This window comes from Momordica charantia, assembly GCF_013281855.1.
Source record: "Momordica charantia cultivar OHB3-1 chromosome 10 unlocalized genomic scaffold, Mcharantia_2.0 BLBB01000010.1, whole genome shotgun sequence".
Taxonomy (NCBI): Eukaryota; Viridiplantae; Streptophyta; class Magnoliopsida; order Cucurbitales; family Cucurbitaceae; genus Momordica; species Momordica charantia.
The window spans coordinates 722,787-740,335 of NW_028275158.1; the positions used below are offsets into that span (position 1 = coordinate 722,787).

Here is a 17,549-nt window from a genome sequence, read left to right on the forward strand (position 1 = left end):
TATATTATTAAAATTACGGACTCTCCGCATTACTAACGGAATTTTAATGCAGAGACTTTTTAGAATTATTTTTTAGAAACCTAATTGATAGACTAAAAATATATTCCCTCCTTGTTAAAAAAAAAAAAAAAAAAAAAAAAAAAACTCCCTTGAAAGAACATTTTCCTGCTTATGTGTTTTATTAAATAAACGTACTATTAGGATTTTTTTATTTATTAATATAAAACGAAAGCCAAGTGTTGCCATCCTGCAACTTCAGGAGACTTCCATGAAACGTGTCCTCTCCAATCACCTGCCACGTGTATCTTCTCCTTCCAGCAGGAGCTTTTCCTTCCGGGAAAAATGTTTCCGGAACCGTCTCTTAATTTCTCCGCCCACTATAAAAGCCGGCACAGCCAGTTTCATCAGCTGTCGATCCTCTCCGAGTTTCTAGTTCCAGTGAACTCTGAATCACACAACCAACAATGGCGCTCAGCTCTTTGGTAACTCGAATGTCGGCCAATGGCTTCAGAACCGCAAGTAAAAGCGCTAAAACTTACGCCACGGCGACGGCGCCGAGGATGAAATCTTACGCGCCGACGGCTGATTTCTCCCGATTCGATCACCACCGGCAGCAGCAGAGCAGGACCAAGGCGTCGCGAGCCGGCGATTTTGTCCCGGTGTATGTGGCGATCGGGATGATTGCGCTCTCTGTTGGTTTCGGATTGCACACCGCGAAGCAACAACTGGCTCACTCTCCGTCCGTTTCCGTTCGGAAGAAGCGGAGAGAGACGATTCCGGAGGTGGTGGAGCCAGAGCACGTGGCGGAGGAGGCCGAGAAGTTCTTCGCCAAATCGTTCTTCAGAAAAGTGGCTCATGTTCAGGAACCTGCCAAGTTTGGAGATTACAGCGTCCCTTACGATTCTCCACTCGGCGATGTCTTCGCCCATCGCCACCGTAGCGAGACGCTCAAGTCCGTCGGAATTGATCCCGTTTCCAACTGAACTTAGCTTCGCTAATTCGGCGATTTTTACTTTAGGTTTACCAGGAAATCTTGCGGCTCTCTGTAATTAACTAATAACAACATTCCGTGAATGTAATTTCTGTAAAACATCAGTATCTTCATCAATTTAGTTTCTGGAAATCGAGTATGAATGTAATCGGTATCATCAACAAAATTTAGGTGCTTGCCGTCGTTAAAGAAACAATCATCAAGGGGGATGAAGTCAAACAAGATGAGAGAAAATACAGAAATCAAGGCTTCTAGGGTAGCTCGGAATTGTTCGATCCCCAGAAAGAACTGAATCCCATGATTCCAATCCCACCGTTGAACCCCCGAAGGCTGAAACTGCTTATTTATTTATTTATGATCTTTAAGTGAATGTTGGGATTCGAAACCAAGTCGCCGCTGGTTTATTTCTTAATATTTTGACATTATCCATAAAAACCAAAATGACTTGAATCATTTTTTGTGGGTTAATTTGCACCTAAAACTTCTATTTTCATCAAAGTTAACCTTCTTGTAATTTTATGCTAACACCTTTAATTTTCTCAATAAATGTTGCAATTTTCATTTTATCATCAGATTTGTAACTTTATAAAGTTGACGTATACTTAATTCCTAATCGAAGTGTTGAAAGTTTTTATTTATTTTGTAGTATCATGTGTTTTTAAGTTTAAGGTAAGTAACATTGAAAATTTAAGATAAAAGTTAACTTTTGAACTTTCAAAATGTTTTTCAACATATTCTAATTAAAATTAGAATTTGTTAAATAAAACAATAGGAATCAAAATGAAAATTAAACTGAAAAACGCGTTATTCTTCACACAAAAAAACAATAAAAATCTATGAAATTCTCCCACTTTCCATCCCGTTAAAAAAACTTTAATCAATCCAACTTTTTCTTTTCTCAAATAATTAATCAATCCAACAGAAACAATGATTGGAATTGGTTATAAAACTTAATATTATCTTTTTTGTTTTTAAGTACACCAAGGGCGGAATTTAAATCATTGATTTTTTTGGTCCAAAAATATATGCTTTTTATAAATTTATTTGGAACTTAGTATTCATGATATATACATATATGTATGGGAAAAACAAGCTTAATAAATAGCTTACTAACAATATTTTGGATAGTAAAAAAAAAAAAAAAGAAAAAAAAGCCCAAACTTACTCATAGAAAAGATTAAAATAAACTTGAAACATTTATCAATATATAAGTGATATACTTAGTATATCAACAAAAAAAAAAAAACCCACATCACTTATAGATGTCCTATTATTGATGGACTATATTATTTTATTTTTCTTTTTTTTTTTGTCAAGAAAATGGACTATATTATTGTATTTGACCATATCATATATCTATCATTAATATAATATAAGTTATTTATCAATAATAGATGTCTATCCCATAGTCTATTAGATACCACTCTATCACTAGTACGCTAATAAACCCAAATAAAAACTCAAATGAATAATATATGAGAGCAAGAAAATGAGTTATATAAAATATCTAAATAGGCATGCGAAAATTTAAAAAAATATGTTTACAAAATTATTATCATATTACTATATTTTGCAAATTACCACCATTGAATTTTTAAAATATTTTTATACACCATGGATTCATTATATTTTCTTTTTAAAAAATTTACATTTAAAAAACTACTAAAGTTTTTAGTATAAAAACACTACTCTAAATTGAAAATTAAAAATTACTGAATTAATAGAGCAACATTTTCATTATTTTAACTAAATTTGGAACACACTAACACAACTAAAATATTTCACAACTAAATTCAAGTAAATTAGATAAAACTAGGTTGGATATATAAAAAGACCCTTTCAACTCAACCGAATAACCTAAGCATTCTCCTGAAAAATATCATCGAATTTTGCACGGAAAATCAAGTGGATAACATAAAACGACCGATCGCCGAATCAGTGGCACAAATTCGAGTTCCGTAGGTCCCAATAAAAATATCTTCCACCGGGGCGTGTTAAAACCACTTTTCAAGCCACCGAGGCATTGATCGACACGTGTCCACTATTGATAAGGGCACTATCTGTTCCTCCTCTTTCCACACCCCACGTAACGGTTCCCTTCTTTCCCTCGAAGGTCCCAGCCACAATCTTCTACCTGCCACCACACCTACTGCCCCGCTTTGACTCAGTAAAATTCCACAAAACTCACCCAAGTAGCACACGTGGCAAGTTCCAAGATCCGGTTGCATGAAGACAAACCTGAGCCCGCCGCAGCGGATAATTTCTAAGTATCTTCACGGAAATATCAGCGGTACTGCAAAGTCTGCAACTGCAAACTGCCATTCTCGAAGCTCGTGTTCGGGCCGCGCCCGGCGGAAGAATCCAGATTGGATCCGTACAAATGGCGTTACCGTTCGACACTGCTACGACGTCGTCGAGGGAGGACCTGTGGAAGAGAGCTCGGAAACCGTATACCATCACCAAGTGCAGAGAGAGCTGGACCGAACCACAGCACGATAAGTTCCTCGAAGCTATTCAGCTGTATGATCTTCTCTCTCTTCTCTTTCTTTTCGATCTTATATGTTCTTCTGATTTCCTCTCTTTTTTATTTGGTGCGATTTGAATTTTTGTAAGAGAATAAGAGTTTGTGACTCTGTATGAGGATTATGTGTGCTTATGTTCTGCGTCATCTTTGATTTAAGGTTTCCTGAATCGATGATCGGATTGTTTTTTTAAAGAGATTTTGGAGTATCTGAATCTTTGTCGAAGTATATAGTTTGATTATTTGGAGTATTATGGGGAAGGAAATGAGGCAAAGCATCTTAACTGATATTTTGTGTTTGCTTGAGCTCAAGTCAATTTCCTTGTGCATTTTCTGATCCTGATTCTATTTTTCAGCTTTGATCGTGACTGGAAGAAGATTGAAGCTTTTGTTGGATCGAAGACTGTCATACAGGTAATGTAAGAGGCTTGTCTCACGTCCCGCTTTTTACTTTTACGAATTAGAGGAACAAATCTGGAAATGTTTTCATTCTTCTATCTTTAATTATTGAGAAAAAACTGTGTTTCGTAACATTCCATCTTTCTGGTCTTTTTGTCTTTCTCTAGTGTTTCTAAGATGATGGATAAGTCCTGGAAATTGGAACCTTAGTACGTTTTTATGAGTATAGAATCTAATGCGAAATATTATGGAAGTTTAAAGATTATGAAATAAGTTTATATATGTTGTTATTTTTGGTTAAACACATCAATTTCAACGCTTATGTTATTCTCAATTCTAGAAACGAAAGTAAAAGTGATAAAGTTACTGTTTCCTGTTTCTGAGCTTTGAGTAGTAAATAAGAAAACTTTGTAGTTTTTCCAGAAAAGAAGTACAGGGAACTGAAAAAGCTTAATGAATTTTAGTCTTTAACTTACACTTTTGTTGCTTCATTTTACCGTATTCTGCTCTCATCGCTTGTTATATGAATATGAATACTTTTTTGCTGCTGCTTTCTTGATATTTTTTCTTCTTGGTTTACCCCCGAATGAATTAAGTTATTTAATGACACAAGTTAGGTAGCCTTTCTGCTGATTATTTCCCTTTGTATTCCAAACTCCATAATCTTCATTCAAGATGTATTACTCTATCTAATTTTCCCTTCAAATTAGTTTAATTCATATTCTGCACTCTATTCATTTTTAGTGCTAAAGAGAATTGTATAGCTTGAAGATTCTTGAGTGCTTCAAGCTTTTGTTCTTCTTTCACTCTGAGGTAGATGATTTTTGTCAGATACGTAGTCATGCACAGAAGTATTTCCTGAAGGTTGAGAAGAGTGGGACAGGCGAACACTTACCTCCTCCACGACCAAAGAGGAAAGCTGCTCATCCATATCCTCAAAAAGCTTCAAAAAATGGTCAGTGCTAGTGCTAGTGCAAGTTCAATTTTAATTTTTTTCTGTTGACAGCATAATATTAACGATGCTTTCTTACAATGCCAACCCATTTTGGTCTCAGCTCTTGCACTAGTCTCAGGGTCATTTCAGTCATCTTCTGTTGAACCAAAATATATTTTAAAGCCAGATTCCTCTTCAGTTCCTGCGAGTTTCATTTCTGCTGCTGCCATGTCTTCCAGGGCGGATAACTCTATCCAAACAGTCAATTTCTCTCAAGGTGCAAGAGGTTTGAATTCTGATACCGCAATTGAGAGTCTAGACATGATCTTGCATTTAGTTTTCCTCTTCATGATTTTGTTTGCAACGGGGAGGGGTTGGCAATTTTAGTACTTGTTAATTAATAAACTTTTTCAATTTTGTTGTGGATGCTTTGATTGCGTTTAGATGTTTACTTTCTATTTCGTGCTTTCAGGGCAAATTACAGATAACAATTGTTGCAGTAGCACAGAGCGCATTCCAAGAGCAAGCTTTCCAACTAAATCAATCATTGAGGAACAAAACAACCATCAGCTGAGAGGTGAAGCTAGAAGCTTTGATATACTATTACCTGTGATATATTTCTGTATAGTATATTTCATACTTTTTTCCTTCTGGCTCGAATTCTCCATCAAAAAATTTGTCTATAAAAGTTCAGGTAGAAACACACTCCAACAAGTAGTAGAAGAGTAACAATGACAAACTCTTACAGAACAAAAGCTCCAACTCAAAGCAAAAAAACTGTAATATACCAAGTCTCCAGAGGATCCCTACAAACATTTTGGAACAACATCCTATTCCTTTCTAGCCAATGTTACAAAAGCAGCTTTAAATATAATTTAACCAAGAAATATTATCTATCTTTCTGAACTTAAGCCACATAAAAGGGCCAACATCAACTCTTTCTCCGAGCTAGGAAAAAAACCAACTCCAAAGATCTGAAAGAGGTCCCACCAGAATATTTAAAGAACTATTAGAAGTACAGTCACTAACGAACTATTTTAGGACAACATTCTGCAGAGGACATCAGTTTAGTTGAAGAGGAAAATTAGTGCTAATACTTATACTTCCAAGAAATATTAACCAAAGGACTACCTTGACTTTGTTACTGTACTATTTCTCCAAAGATTTTTTTTTTATATATTTGATTTAGAAATGGTCCTCAGTTTCTGTCTAACTACATTCTGAGGACCGGTTTACACTCTTTATACACATTGGTCACAGGGTAAATTTGTTGTTTGGACGTACATTTGGAGATGGACCAAATTAATTATTGCAACCATTAATCGTTTGACTTCTTGATTCTGTACTCTTATTTAAATACTAATAAGCTGAATGTTTCTTATCCAAAAAAAAAAAAAAATCTTGTGGCCGATAGACAATTCAAACTGTAATTTTAACTGTTTCGAAGCATTTGTACATCGTCGGAAGAGACCCCATATCTGCAAGTGGACAAGCATAGATAAATTATTTCTAAGCTGAATTAGCAGGTGGGATGTCCTTACTGGCATTTACAAATCCCAGTTACTTCAATTGATACAGTAAATCCAAAGAAAATTATCCTCAAGATAGTTCTTCTTCCATTAAATATTACTATGTCTCTTTTGATGTTCTGTTAAATTTTCCATACAATGCAGTACTGCCAGATTTTGGTCAAGTGTACAACTTTATTGGCAGTGTGTTCGACCCAGAAGCTACAGATCATCTGCAGAGGCTAAAGAAGATGGACCCTATAGACGTCGAAACTGTATGTTTTTGTTCTTCATTTCATTGATTCTACCATGAAATACTACCGATTGGCTCTACCACACCTTTTGGTAGAGCTTTACCTCCATCTAAAATTTTGGTCAGCAGCCTCTTTACTAGCTTAGTACTTCACCTACCATCTCGAATGTTCCTCCTGGCATCGTATATAAATCATGTCATATGCTTAATAACTTTGAATATCTAATATTCTTGTCCCCTCTCTAGGTGCTGTTGCTGATGAGAAACCTGTCCATTAATCTGGCCAGCCCCGACTTTGAGGACCATGTAAGCATTTGCACTTCCTTTTCAATAATGAAATTCCACTTTTTCAAACAGTTTCCGGGGCAAAAACAGGGCTTTTTGGAAGATTTAGTGTTATTTAAACATTTTTTTGTTTTTTTTTTGTTTTTTGGGAAGGGATAGTTTCAGAACTATTGGGTAACTTTTTGTCTTTTTCAAACGTGTCTCTTAGACGCATTTGACCACCACGTTGTTGGGGCTGACTTGGTGAATGCGTCTCTTGCCTAAGGACAAAAATCGACCTGTTTTTCCAAAGAATTTCATTACACAGTTTTTCTAATTGATGGTTGTTGAAACACGAATGTATAATAACATTCCTGAATTTGTCTCCATGATCAATTGTGCTTTTGCGCTATTATTTTGGATCCTTCTATTTTACTTATTAGTCTCCATCTTCAAACATAAAAGCAAGAGACGACCAATGGAAATTTGCCATTTTCATCTTTGTTTGTTTTGATGACATGTTTCTTGCAGAAAAAGGTACTCTCGTCTTACGATGTCTTCATGGAACATGGTTAGTAATTAAAATGCAGGAGGAGAATTCCGCTGTTGGAGATGAAAATGGCAGCTGTTAGTTCACCGAATTGTACGTGATAGAGCCATAATGCAACTGCACTTAGAAGATCAGTATTGTATTGCGGCTGTACATTCGCCAAATCGCCAACTATCACTACTAGAGCCCAGAGGGATAATAGTCTTTATATTCCCTGCTACTGGCTCTGAGCATATGATGTATAGTTCTAAGTTTTGACATCAACATTATGAAGTTCTAATAATAGGAGAGAATCATTTTCCCCGCTGTTCAGTAAATTAGAATTACCACTTGTAGAAGAAGTTAGCACACGAAGAAATAAACTTTTATTAGTTGCCATTTGTAGACGAAATGAGCATACAAAGAAATAAACTTTTATTAGGAAAACATACCAATGGTCAAAGATTTTTAGAGCATTTTTCTATAAATATCCCTTATGTGAAAAAAAAAAAAAAAGATTGTTCTAGATTTCTCAAATATTTTTAGAGCATTTTTCTATAAATAAATATTTACGATCTTCAATTACAATCTAAAAACTAGTAAATGTACTAGTTATTTATTACATTTATGTGTTTTAATTTGGGTTGTATTTTAACCCTGAATGTGGTACTTTAGATAAGAATCAGAACTTTGAGAAAATTTACGAAAATTTTAAAAAATTGCGAATCTTTCTATGAAATTTCAAAGTCTATCCTTAAAACTAACTTACGTGAACACAAGGAAGAAGATGGATACAGAAGATGACCAACAAAAGGAGAGCACCCGTTTATACATTGAAGTATCACACTCGCATTTGTTCATTGAATACAAAAGAGAATGTAGAACAGGAAGAGGAACCAAAACCGACATTGACGCTAATCAATCAATGACTCGACACAGACACACACTTCCACAGACGTCTCAATATCAACACAATGAACCGTCGTTACACAAATTGGAAGCTGAAGATTAAGAAGAGAAGCAGAGTTTAGTCGACTTCTTCCATTTTGCTCTCTTCAGCGCCGACTTCCTCCAAAGCAGGCATGTCCGCATCATCTCCTCCATCTTCCTCCTCCTCGTCGATGCTCAGACCAAGCTTCAGCATTCTGTGGATTCGAGATGCGAACGTATTGGGATCATCGAGGCTGAAACCAGAAGTCAACAGAGCAGTTTCGAAGAGAAGCATGACCAAATCCTTGACAGATTTGTCATTTTTATCTGCCTCGGCTCTTTTTCTCAGCTCCTCCATGATTCCATTATCTGGGTTGATCTCCATTGTCTTCTTGCTCGACATGTAAGCCCCCATGCTGTTGTCTCTCAGAGCTTGGGCCTTCATGATTCTCTCCATGTTCGCCGTCCAGCCGTATTCTCCGGTGACCAAACAGCAAGGGGAGTCCACAATTCTGTCGGAGACGATGACCTTCTCTACTTTGTCCCCCAGAATGTCCTTGATGGTCTTGCATAGACTCTCAAATGACTTCTTCTTTTCCTCCTTTTTCTTCTTCTCTTCCTCTGTCTCGTCATCAAGTTTCAGCCCTTCCTTGGTGGCAGAGACCAGCTTCTTGCCCTCGTACTCTTTCAGTTGCCCAATGGCGTACTCATCAATGGCGTCCACCATGAAAAGCACCTCGTAGCCTTTCTTCTTCAGGCGTTCTAAGAAGGGGGAATTCTCCACTGCCTTTTTGCTCTCACCAGTGATGTAGTAAATGTCCTTCTGACCTTCCTTCATCCTGGTGACGTAATCTTTCAAGCTCGTCATTTCGTCTCCGCTCTTTGTGGAGTGGTATCGCAGCAAGTCTGCCAATTTGGCTCTGTTCTGGCTGTCTTCGTGGATACCCAATTTCAAGTTCTTAGAGAAAGATTCGTAGAATTTGTTGTAGTCCTCTTTGTTCTCTGCGATCTCATTGAACATCTCAATGCACTTTTTGACCAAGTTCTTCCTTATCACCTTCAGAATCTTGTTCTGCTGCAGCATCTCACGTGAGATGTTGAGTGGCAAATCATCGGAATCCACCACACCTTTCACGAAACCCAGGTACTCCGGAATCAGCTCCTCGCAGTTGTCCATGATGAACACTCTTCTGACATAGAGCTTGATGTTATTCATCTTCTTGCGGCTGTCAAAAAGATCAAATGGAGCCCTCTTCGGAACAAAGAGAATTGCCTTGAACTCGAGCTGCCCCTCCACAGAGAAGTGCTTCACGGCGAGGTGATCCTCCCAATCGTTTGTCAAACTTTTGTAGAATGATGCATACTCATCTTTTGTAATTTCTTCAGGCTTGCGCAGCCAGATTGGTTTCTGCTTGTTAATGAGTTGCCATTCGTGAGAAACCTCCTTGATCTTCTTCTTCTTCTTGGACTCGGCCTCCTTTTCCTCGTCTATCTCCTCAACGTTGCCTTCTTCCTCCTTCTTGGGTTCATCATCCTCATCGTCGCTGATCTCCTTCTCGGTAGTTTTCTCGGTCCAGAGATAAATGGGATAGCTAATGAACTCAGAGTGCTTCTTCACGAGGTCCTTAATTCTCCTCTCTTCCAAATACTCCAACTGAAAAATTTGTACATTCCTATTAGAATCACACTCAACCGCTCCAAGTTTGTTGAAATTCAATTTTCACATTTCAAATTATAAGAACAGGTCAGCGAACGAATTATATATTGAAGATTTCATTACCTGGTCCTCCTTAAGAAATAGCGTGATCTCGGTACCCCTCCCGAGTTGCTCGCCGTTAACATCCCTTGTGACGGTGAAAGAACCACCGGCCTGCGATTCCCATACGTATTGCTCATCGTCATTGTGTTTCGTGGTCACAATCACCTTTTCGGCCACAAGGTAAGCCGAATAGAACCCGACTCCGAATTGACCAATCATGCTCACGTCAGCGCCGGCCTGCAACGCCTCCATGAACTCTTTCGTCCCCGACCTTGCAATGGTTCCCAAGTTATTCACCAGATCTGGATTCAAGAAACAAGTTCAAAGCAATTAAGACCTTGTTCCCGACACCGCAACCGCATTCTCCGTGTGTCCAGAGTTCAACAGAAAGAAGCCTTACCTGCTTTAGTCATACCGACTCCGCTGTCGATGATGGAGAGAGTTTTATTGACCTTGTCCGGAACAAGTCTGATGAAAAGCTCCGGTTGAGCATCAAGTTTGCTCTTATCAGTCAGGCTCTCGTATCGAATCTTGTCCAATGCCTACAGATGATCAAAACCAAAACAGTCAATCATCAATCGATTAAGAAACAAAACAATCCACGACTCGAAATGCACAACATTACGCGACACATTCAGGATAATAGAAGGAGACACAAGAACAGAGAAGGAAGTCAATAACTCACGTCGGAGGAATTGCTGATAAGTTCTCGAAGGAAAATCTCCTTGTTGCTGTAGAAAGTATTGATGATCAAACTGAGAAGCTGATTGATTTCCGCCTGGAAGGCGAAGGTCTCAGCATCAGCCATCTGCACGTCCGCCATTAGAATGGAAAAGAACCCTGGGATTAAGCAGATGAAAAAGAAGTTACGAGAGCGCGAAGAGCTTGAAGATGAAAATATTCACAAAGATCGACTGTAACTCGAAGGTGCCCTATGTGAGAATAAATGGTCGTATTTATAGTAGAAGCTGAAGAATAAGAGAGTCTCGATCCTTCTACGTTTCTCGAGAGCTTTGATATTTCATGTTGAAATGGTTGGCATTGGAACGGCGCCGTATCGGTTACTCTTGACGGTTTGCTCGCGAACAACGACATCGAGAACGTTCTTCCGTTGTGGCGTCGTGTCTAGAATGTTCCACGAGACTTCGCACGTGCAATTTTTTTAATCATTTTTTTATCACTTATTATTAATAGTCTTTCGAATTTATAAAAATTAATGATGTATTTAGCCATTTATATTAAATAATTAAATTTTTTTGTAAGTACTAACTTATAAAACTCCAACCCTGTATAATTTTTAGAATTGTTTCAATAAACTATATGTTATCAACCATAATTAAACTCACTCCAAAACATCTATACAATGGATTGATAAATTTTAGAAAACAGAAATTGATAGAGGAGGGAAAAAAATATTCAATAGACAAGGCACAAGAAAGAAAGTATTATATAGTTGTAGAAGTGGATCAAGGTTGTAAAATTATTAAAAGTCTTGAGAACTTTGGAATTTTATTATTAACTATAATTAAAGGTGAACTTATAAATTTTATAATTATTTTTTGGAAATAAATTAACATATTTTAACTTTTCCTCGTAATTTCTTAAAAGAAAAATCGTGGTAACTCGTGACATTGTCTTGTTAGAATTATCTATTTTTATTGTTACATATATATTATTAATTGTTATTACTTCATACTTGGAGGGCAAAAATATTTAAAGTCTTTTATCCTTTTAATTGTGAGATAACTGGATGGACGGGGAGGGAAAACATATAATTAATCATAATGAAAATGAATGAGAGGGAGAAATAAAATTTTGATGCGATGGGGAGACAGTTTTTTTTTTAGTACAACTTCGGGCGGAGATCGGATTCGTTACCTTTTATTAGAGATATATGTTAATTACTGTTAAACTATGATTGCTTTGACAGGAGGGACAATTTTTCCCTCTTGAAAAAGAGGGGAGAGATTTAAAAGAGAATAATTTGTAAAGATAAACATAAAATATTTGGAATATGTGAACTACAAAATATTTGGAGAGAGATTTGTATTTAAAAGACTAAAATTACCACAGAGGCAATAAAAGGACAAAATTGACATAAAAGTTTCTCTCCCACTATGTTTCTATATAATCACATGAAAAGATAAAATATATAGTTTCATATAATTGATGTAATTACAAAATTTTAATTAAGATTAATTTCATGAAACAATTAAAATTGGTTGAATATATCAAAATAAAATAACTTAAATTACAATTTATCATTAAAAATTTAAGAGTAAAATATATTTTTGGTGTTTAAGTTGATAATCCTTCAGAAGTTTAATAATTGTTTTATACCGAATACCTTAATTGGAAATTTTCAATATATTAAAAGATAAAATTTATGTTTATTTCATTTTAAAATGTCATAATAATAAATGAATAAGAAAAAAATAACTATAAATGAATTGAAAAAAGAGGACAAAATTGAGAGAAAAAGTTTATTAAAAATAAAATAGACCGAAAAAAGTTGATTTGGAAATAGTCAAAGTGTTAGCACCTTGAAAATTGAACGTAACTCGACTGATTAAGACACTTACCTCTGAATAAAAATCGTGAGTTCCAACATAAACTACCGAATAGGAATGTCATGAGGGGCATTGAAAAATTTATACCTTAATAGTATTAGAAAGTTATCGACTCCCATTTTCGTCATTGGAGTTTTTAAAAGAGTATTTTTTTTTTGTTGATTAATCTTAAACTTTATCTTCTTTTATTACTATAAAAACTTTATTTCTTTTATTTAGAACCAAAATCTTTTCCTTTGAGAATCCCAAACATGAATACCCACAAAATTGCTCATACATGTATATATTATATATATATATATATAAATAAAGGAGAGAAGGTGAGTTGAAAAAAAAGTTCAGAAATTATCCACTTAGGAAATCTGATTTAAAATTAAATACATCTAAATCAAATAAGTTTAATTTTTTTATTTTTAATTCAAAATATGACGTTAACAAAAAATAAATTCGATTTTGTGATGTTTAATTCAAATTTGGTCCTAATTAAATATAATCTTTTTAAAAAGTTCATTTTGATCTTTAGAATCCCCAATTTATCTTTTCTTTTTTTAATTTGTTTTTGGCATATTTTAAATTTGAAATTATAATAAAACTTTATTCGAAATTCAAATTTTAATTTCTATTATTTTTAATTATTTCAAAAGAGTAAAATTAGGCTAGACCAAACGGTAATTTTTTTAAATGCTTAAATTTCTAAAAAAAAGAAAATTAAAACAAAAAACAAATAAACTATAACCTTAACAAATGATCCCACGCATTTCAAAGGAAAAGAATAACATATAGTATACCTAATCTGGAGCTTCAAGATCTTTTCCTTTTATATCTCAAAAAAAAAAAGGTCTTTTCCTTTTCCTATATTTATGGAGATTACAGTGTTTACAATTACAAAAGATACATAATAATTTGAAAAATAAAATTTATAAACTAATTTTCAAAACACAAACAATCACCCAAATTCCAAATAAACTGGTTATAGAGAGAAAAAAAAAGGAAACATATTTTCCCAAGGCGATTCAGACTTTGGACAAATGTTTAACATTTTTATTTTATTAAAAAACTATTTTATATTTATCTGTTTCGAAATTGATTAGGACAGGAAATATTAGGATTTAGGATTACGAATTCTCAGAAATTCCTAAATCCTAATCCCACTAGAAGTCCTACTCTCATGCGAATTCGGAATTCCTTCTTATTCTACGTTTCGATTTGTGTTCTCTATAAAAAGCCAAAGGCAGTAAGAGCTTCTCACTCACTTGCCTCACACTCCACGACACAAAACAAAACTCTTCCACCCACTGCCAATACCATGACCACTACCGTCTTAGAGATTCACAGCGCCGACCCGCCGGCTCCAGCTGCCGGCGATGACGAGTGCTCCATCAAGCAAGTGGATATTACAGTGCCGAAGACCGATGACCCGAACTTGCCGGTTCTCACCTTTAGAATGTGGGTCTTGGGGATTGCCTCCTGTGTCATACTCTCCTTTGTCAATCAGTTCTTTTGGTACAGATCCAACCCCTTGTCGGTTTCTTCCATTGCCGCCCAGATTGCTGTGGTTCCCATTGGCCACTTGATGGCCAAGACGCTACCGACGAGACCCCTTTTCAAGGGCACACGCTTCGAGTTCACTATGAATCCTGGACCCTTTAACATTAAGGAACATGTTCTCATTACTATTTTTGCCAATTCTGGTGCTGGCTCTGTTTACGCTACTCATATTTTGACTGCTGTTAAGCTCCTCTACAAGAGGCAGCTCACTTTCGTTCCTGCCCTGCTTATTATGCTCACCACTCAGGTTTCTTCTTTATTCCCTTTTCCAATGCCGGTTTCTCGTATCTGTTTGATTTTTCTGATGTTGATAATTTGTGTTTCTACTTGTTTCATAGATTCTTGGATTTGGCTGGGCTGGAATCTTCAGAAAATATCTGGTTGAGCCAGGAGAAATGTGGTGGCCATCTAATTTGGTTCAGGTCTCATTGTTTAGGTGACGTGTCTTCTTACCATGGTTTTAGTTGAATGAATTTTTTTATTCTTTGTATTCATATAGTTAAGTTTGCTAACTAGTGGAACTTTGGGACTTGCAGGGCACTCCACGAGAAGGAGAAGAGACCGAAACGCGGCACCACTATCACCCAATTCTTCATTTTAGCAATGATTTGCAGCTTTGCTTACTATGTTCTTCCTGGCTACCTTTTCTTTATGCTCACCTCTTTCTCTTGGGTGTGTTGGTTTAATTCCAAGTCTGTTTTGCTTCATCAACTGGGCTCTGGCACGCGCGGCCTTGGAATTGGCGCATTTGGGGTAGATTGGACCACAATTTCATCTTATCTTGGAAGTCCCTTGGCTAGTCCTTGGTTTGCCACTGCCAATATTGCTGTGGGATTCTTTCTTGTTATGTATGTGATGACACCCCTTTGCTACTGGTTCGATGTTTATGGAGCAAAGAAGTTCCCCATATATTCGAGCAGCCTTTTCATGTCCAATGGTCTCAAGTACAACATCTCGAGTATTGTGAATTCAAATTTCCATCTTGATCGAGGTGTTTACCGCACAACTGGGCCTGTAAATCTCAGTACCTTCTTTGCAATGACCTACGGACTTGGATTTGCCACACTTTCTGCTACACTTGTTCATGTCTTTCTCTTCAATGGAAGGTAAATTCTCAACCAAACTTCAAAACTAGATAGTCTAGACCTTGTTTGATAAAGAAATGATAAAACAACCAGGTGGTAATTGATTCATGATCTATACTTGCAGAGAACTGTGGAACCAGAGCAAAAGCGCCTTTGGAGGGAAGAGGAAAATGGACATACATACGAGGCTTATGAAAGCCTATAAACAAGTACCTACATGGTGGTTCCTCATCATCCTTGTGTTGAGCATTGGTCTCTCTATTTTTGCTTGTCAATATTACAATGCATCCCTTCAATTGCCTTGGTGGGGTGTTCTGCTAGCTTGTGCCATTGCCTTCTTCTTCACTCTTCCCATTGGCATCATTGCCGCTACCACAAACCAGGTAAAGTCATGGAACACTAATTAAATCAAAACTACACATCTCTTTGCTTTCAAGAGATGACTTACTCACGCTAAGTCCAAATGACTTTTTTGTTTGCAGTCACCTGGTTTGAATATTATAACAGAGTACATTATTGGCTATGCGTATCCTGAGCGCCCGGTCGCCAACATGTGTTTCAAGGTGTTCGGATATATCAGTATGACACAAGCTTTAACATTTGTGTCCGACTTTAAACTTGGTCACTACATGAAGATCCCACCCAGAACAATGTTCATGACTCAGGTAAATTTTATTTTCTATAGCTTGGTCTAAAATTATAATACCTCATGGAATGAAGTATGTTAAGTGTTTTAATGTTCGTAATGAATCAACCTTATGTGGCAGATGGTGGGAACAATCATAGCCGTGGTGGTATACATTTCAACTGCTTGGTGGCTAATGGGATCAATTCAAAACCTTTGTGACACCAACCTACTGCCATCAAACAGCCCCTGGACTTGCCCGATGGATCGCGTGTTCTTCGATGCTTCAGTCATTTGGGGGCTTGTTGGGCCTCGCAGAATCTTCGGGAATCTTGGAGAATATGGAGCTGTGAATTGGTTCTTTATTGGTGGAGCCATTGCCCCGCTGCTCGTATGGATTGCACACAAGATGTTCCCCAAGCATTCATGGATTCGCCTCATCCACATGCCCGTCCTATTGGGCGCTACAGCGATGATGCCGCCCGCTAGTGCCGTTAACTTCACCAGTTGGCTCATATGTGGGTTTCTATTTGGATTTTTCCTTTTCAGATACAAGACACAATGGTGGAGACGCTACAATTATATCCTCTCCGGCGGTTTGGACGCGGGAACTGCCTTTATGACAATATTGATATTTCTAACACTAGGATCAAAGGGAATTGACTGGTGGGGAAATAATGTGGACGGATGCCCCTTAGCCACTTGCCCAACTGCCAGGGGAGTTATGGTTGATGGCTGCCCAATTATTTGATTTAATTTCATAGCTTAGCAAGTGTCTATAAACTCTTTTTTTTTTTTTTTTTTTTAGGAATTCTATTGTTAGAAAGCTCTCTCACTCCTCTCTCTCCTGTAAATATATCATTTAGGTCTGACTTTCTCTGTTGATTTAGGATTGATTTTCACTGATGATTCTTTTAAACGTGTGTTTATCAAATTAAAAATATTAATATAATGAAATTTTACTTCCAAATCTCATGCCTTAAACTTCACTCCCTAATAAAATAGATATTTGATATTTCTTCTAAAAATATTATAAAAATAGTTCATAGTCTCCCATCAAATTTTGAAATTCATTTTTTTTCGTACCAATGAGTCACCCATGATAGTTAACTTTTCTTTTACTTCATAATGCCTCTGTGCTTAATTACACTTCCAAGAGTAAAAATAAATTAACCAACTTGAATATAGTTCAATGGATTAAAACATGTATTTTCGATCAAACGTGTGAGCCACCCATGATAGTTAACTTTTCTTTTACTTCATAATGCCTCTGTGCTTAATTACACTTTCAAGAGTAAAAATAAATTAACCAACTTGAATATAGTTCAATGGATTAAAACATGTATTTTCGATCAAACGTGTGTTTCGAATTTCCAGTCCTCATGTTATTACATTGTTAGGGACGACTTAACTCTTAGCATACATGCACATCGCCACCGTCTGTTTAGATGGGTGGATTCGAGTGACTGTGCTTGCGTGTAAAAGAATTATTATTATTGTTATTTTTTTATTGGACCAAAAAAGAATTATTTGCCGAAATTAATTTCTTGTGGTTTAAAAATTGGATTCTTTATTACCGAGGTTAATTTCTTGCAGTTCTTATGAATTAATTAAATTCTGAAACGTTGCTATG

At 36.4% G+C, this 17,549-nt stretch overlaps 4 protein-coding genes across 7 annotated transcripts; 3 read left to right on the plus strand and 1 right to left on the minus strand.

Annotated features, from left to right (window-relative positions):
• The first annotated feature begins 265 nt into the window (after positions 1 to 265).
• Positions 266 to 1,597, plus strand: LOC148208357 (uncharacterized). Its single transcript, XM_088118942.1, has one exon. The coding sequence runs from the start codon at positions 465 to 467 to the stop codon at positions 981 to 983; it is 519 nt and encodes a 172-aa protein (XP_087975068.1). The 5' UTR covers positions 266 to 464; the 3' UTR covers positions 984 to 1,597.
• Positions 1,598 to 3,286: 1,689 nt separating this feature from the next.
• Positions 3,287 to 7,737, plus strand: LOC111011499 (protein REVEILLE 6). Of its 4 annotated transcripts, none has more exons than XM_088118529.1 (8): positions 3,287 to 3,511; positions 3,869 to 3,926; positions 4,743 to 4,866; positions 4,967 to 5,131; positions 5,330 to 5,422; positions 6,519 to 6,628; positions 6,853 to 6,912; positions 7,402 to 7,737. In XM_088118529.1, exons 1-8 carry the CDS (start codon positions 3,372 to 3,374, stop codon positions 7,444 to 7,446), a joined length of 795 nt encoding a protein of 264 aa, XP_087974655.1. In that variant the 5' UTR covers positions 3,287 to 3,371; the 3' UTR covers positions 7,447 to 7,737. The 4 variants fall into 4 exon arrangements, with proteins under 4 accessions (XP_087974655.1, XP_022140979.1, XP_087974656.1 ...); XM_022285287.2 differs by having other exon boundaries at positions 4,967 to 5,122; positions 5,318 to 5,422; XM_088118530.1 differs by having other exon boundaries at positions 4,967 to 5,122.
• Positions 7,738 to 8,200: 463 nt separating this feature from the next.
• On the minus strand, positions 8,201 to 11,028 carry LOC111011639 (heat shock protein 83). The gene is made up of 4 exons (XM_022285491.2): positions 10,774 to 11,028; positions 10,489 to 10,630; positions 10,110 to 10,390; positions 8,201 to 9,983 (listed from the first exon to the last, which is right to left on the minus strand). Exons 1-4 carry the CDS (start codon positions 10,909 to 10,911, stop codon positions 8,427 to 8,429), a joined length of 2,118 nt encoding a protein of 705 aa, XP_022141183.1. The 5' UTR covers positions 10,912 to 11,028; the 3' UTR covers positions 8,201 to 8,426.
• Positions 11,029 to 13,869: 2,841 nt separating this feature from the next.
• On the plus strand, positions 13,870 to 16,683 carry LOC111011602 (oligopeptide transporter 6-like). Its single transcript, XM_022285446.2, has 6 exons — positions 13,870 to 14,453; positions 14,545 to 14,642; positions 14,743 to 15,312; positions 15,416 to 15,674; positions 15,774 to 15,956; positions 16,059 to 16,683. The coding sequence occupies exons 1-6, from the start codon at positions 13,965 to 13,967 to the stop codon at positions 16,665 to 16,667; spliced, it is 2,208 nt and encodes a 735-aa protein (XP_022141138.2). The 5' UTR covers positions 13,870 to 13,964; the 3' UTR covers positions 16,668 to 16,683.
• The last annotated feature ends 866 nt before the right edge of the window (positions 16,684 to 17,549 follow it).

Bases quoted from the DNA above. Each gene is read 5' to 3' on its own strand.
- LOC111011602 (XM_022285446.2), top strand. From the start codon at position 13,965: ATGACCACTACCGTCTTAGAGATTCACAGCGCCGACCCGCCGGCTCCA. The intron at 14,643-14,742 runs GTGACGTGTCTT...TGGGACTTGCAG, and splicing joins GTTCAGGTCTCATTGTTTAG to GGCACTCCACGAGAAGGAGA. The intron at 15,313-15,415 runs GTAAATTCTCAA...CTATACTTGCAG, and splicing joins GTCTTTCTCTTCAATGGAAG to AGAACTGTGGAACCAGAGCA.
- LOC148208357 (XM_088118942.1), top strand. From the start codon at position 465: ATGGCGCTCAGCTCTTTGGTAACTCGAATGTCGGCCAATGGCTTCAGA.
- LOC111011499 (XM_022285286.2), top strand. From the start codon at position 3,372: ATGGCGTTACCGTTCGACACTGCTACGACGTCGTCGAGGGAGGACCTG. The intron at 3,927-4,742 runs GTAATGTAAGAG...GATTTTTGTCAG, and splicing joins GATCGAAGACTGTCATACAG to ATACGTAGTCATGCACAGAA. The intron at 6,629-6,852 runs GTATGTTTTTGT...TCCCCTCTCTAG, and splicing joins ACCCTATAGACGTCGAAACT to GTGCTGTTGCTGATGAGAAA.
- LOC111011639 (XM_022285491.2), bottom strand. From the start codon at position 10,911: ATGGCGGACGTGCAGATGGCTGATGCTGAGACCTTCGCCTTCCAGGCG. The intron at 10,631-10,773 runs GTGAGTTATTGA...GATCATCTGTAG, and splicing joins TTATCAGCAATTCCTCCGAC to GCATTGGACAAGATTCGATA. The intron at 9,984-10,109 runs GTAATGAAATCT...CAAATTTTTCAG, and splicing joins TATTTCTTAAGGAGGACCAG to TTGGAGTATTTGGAAGAGAG.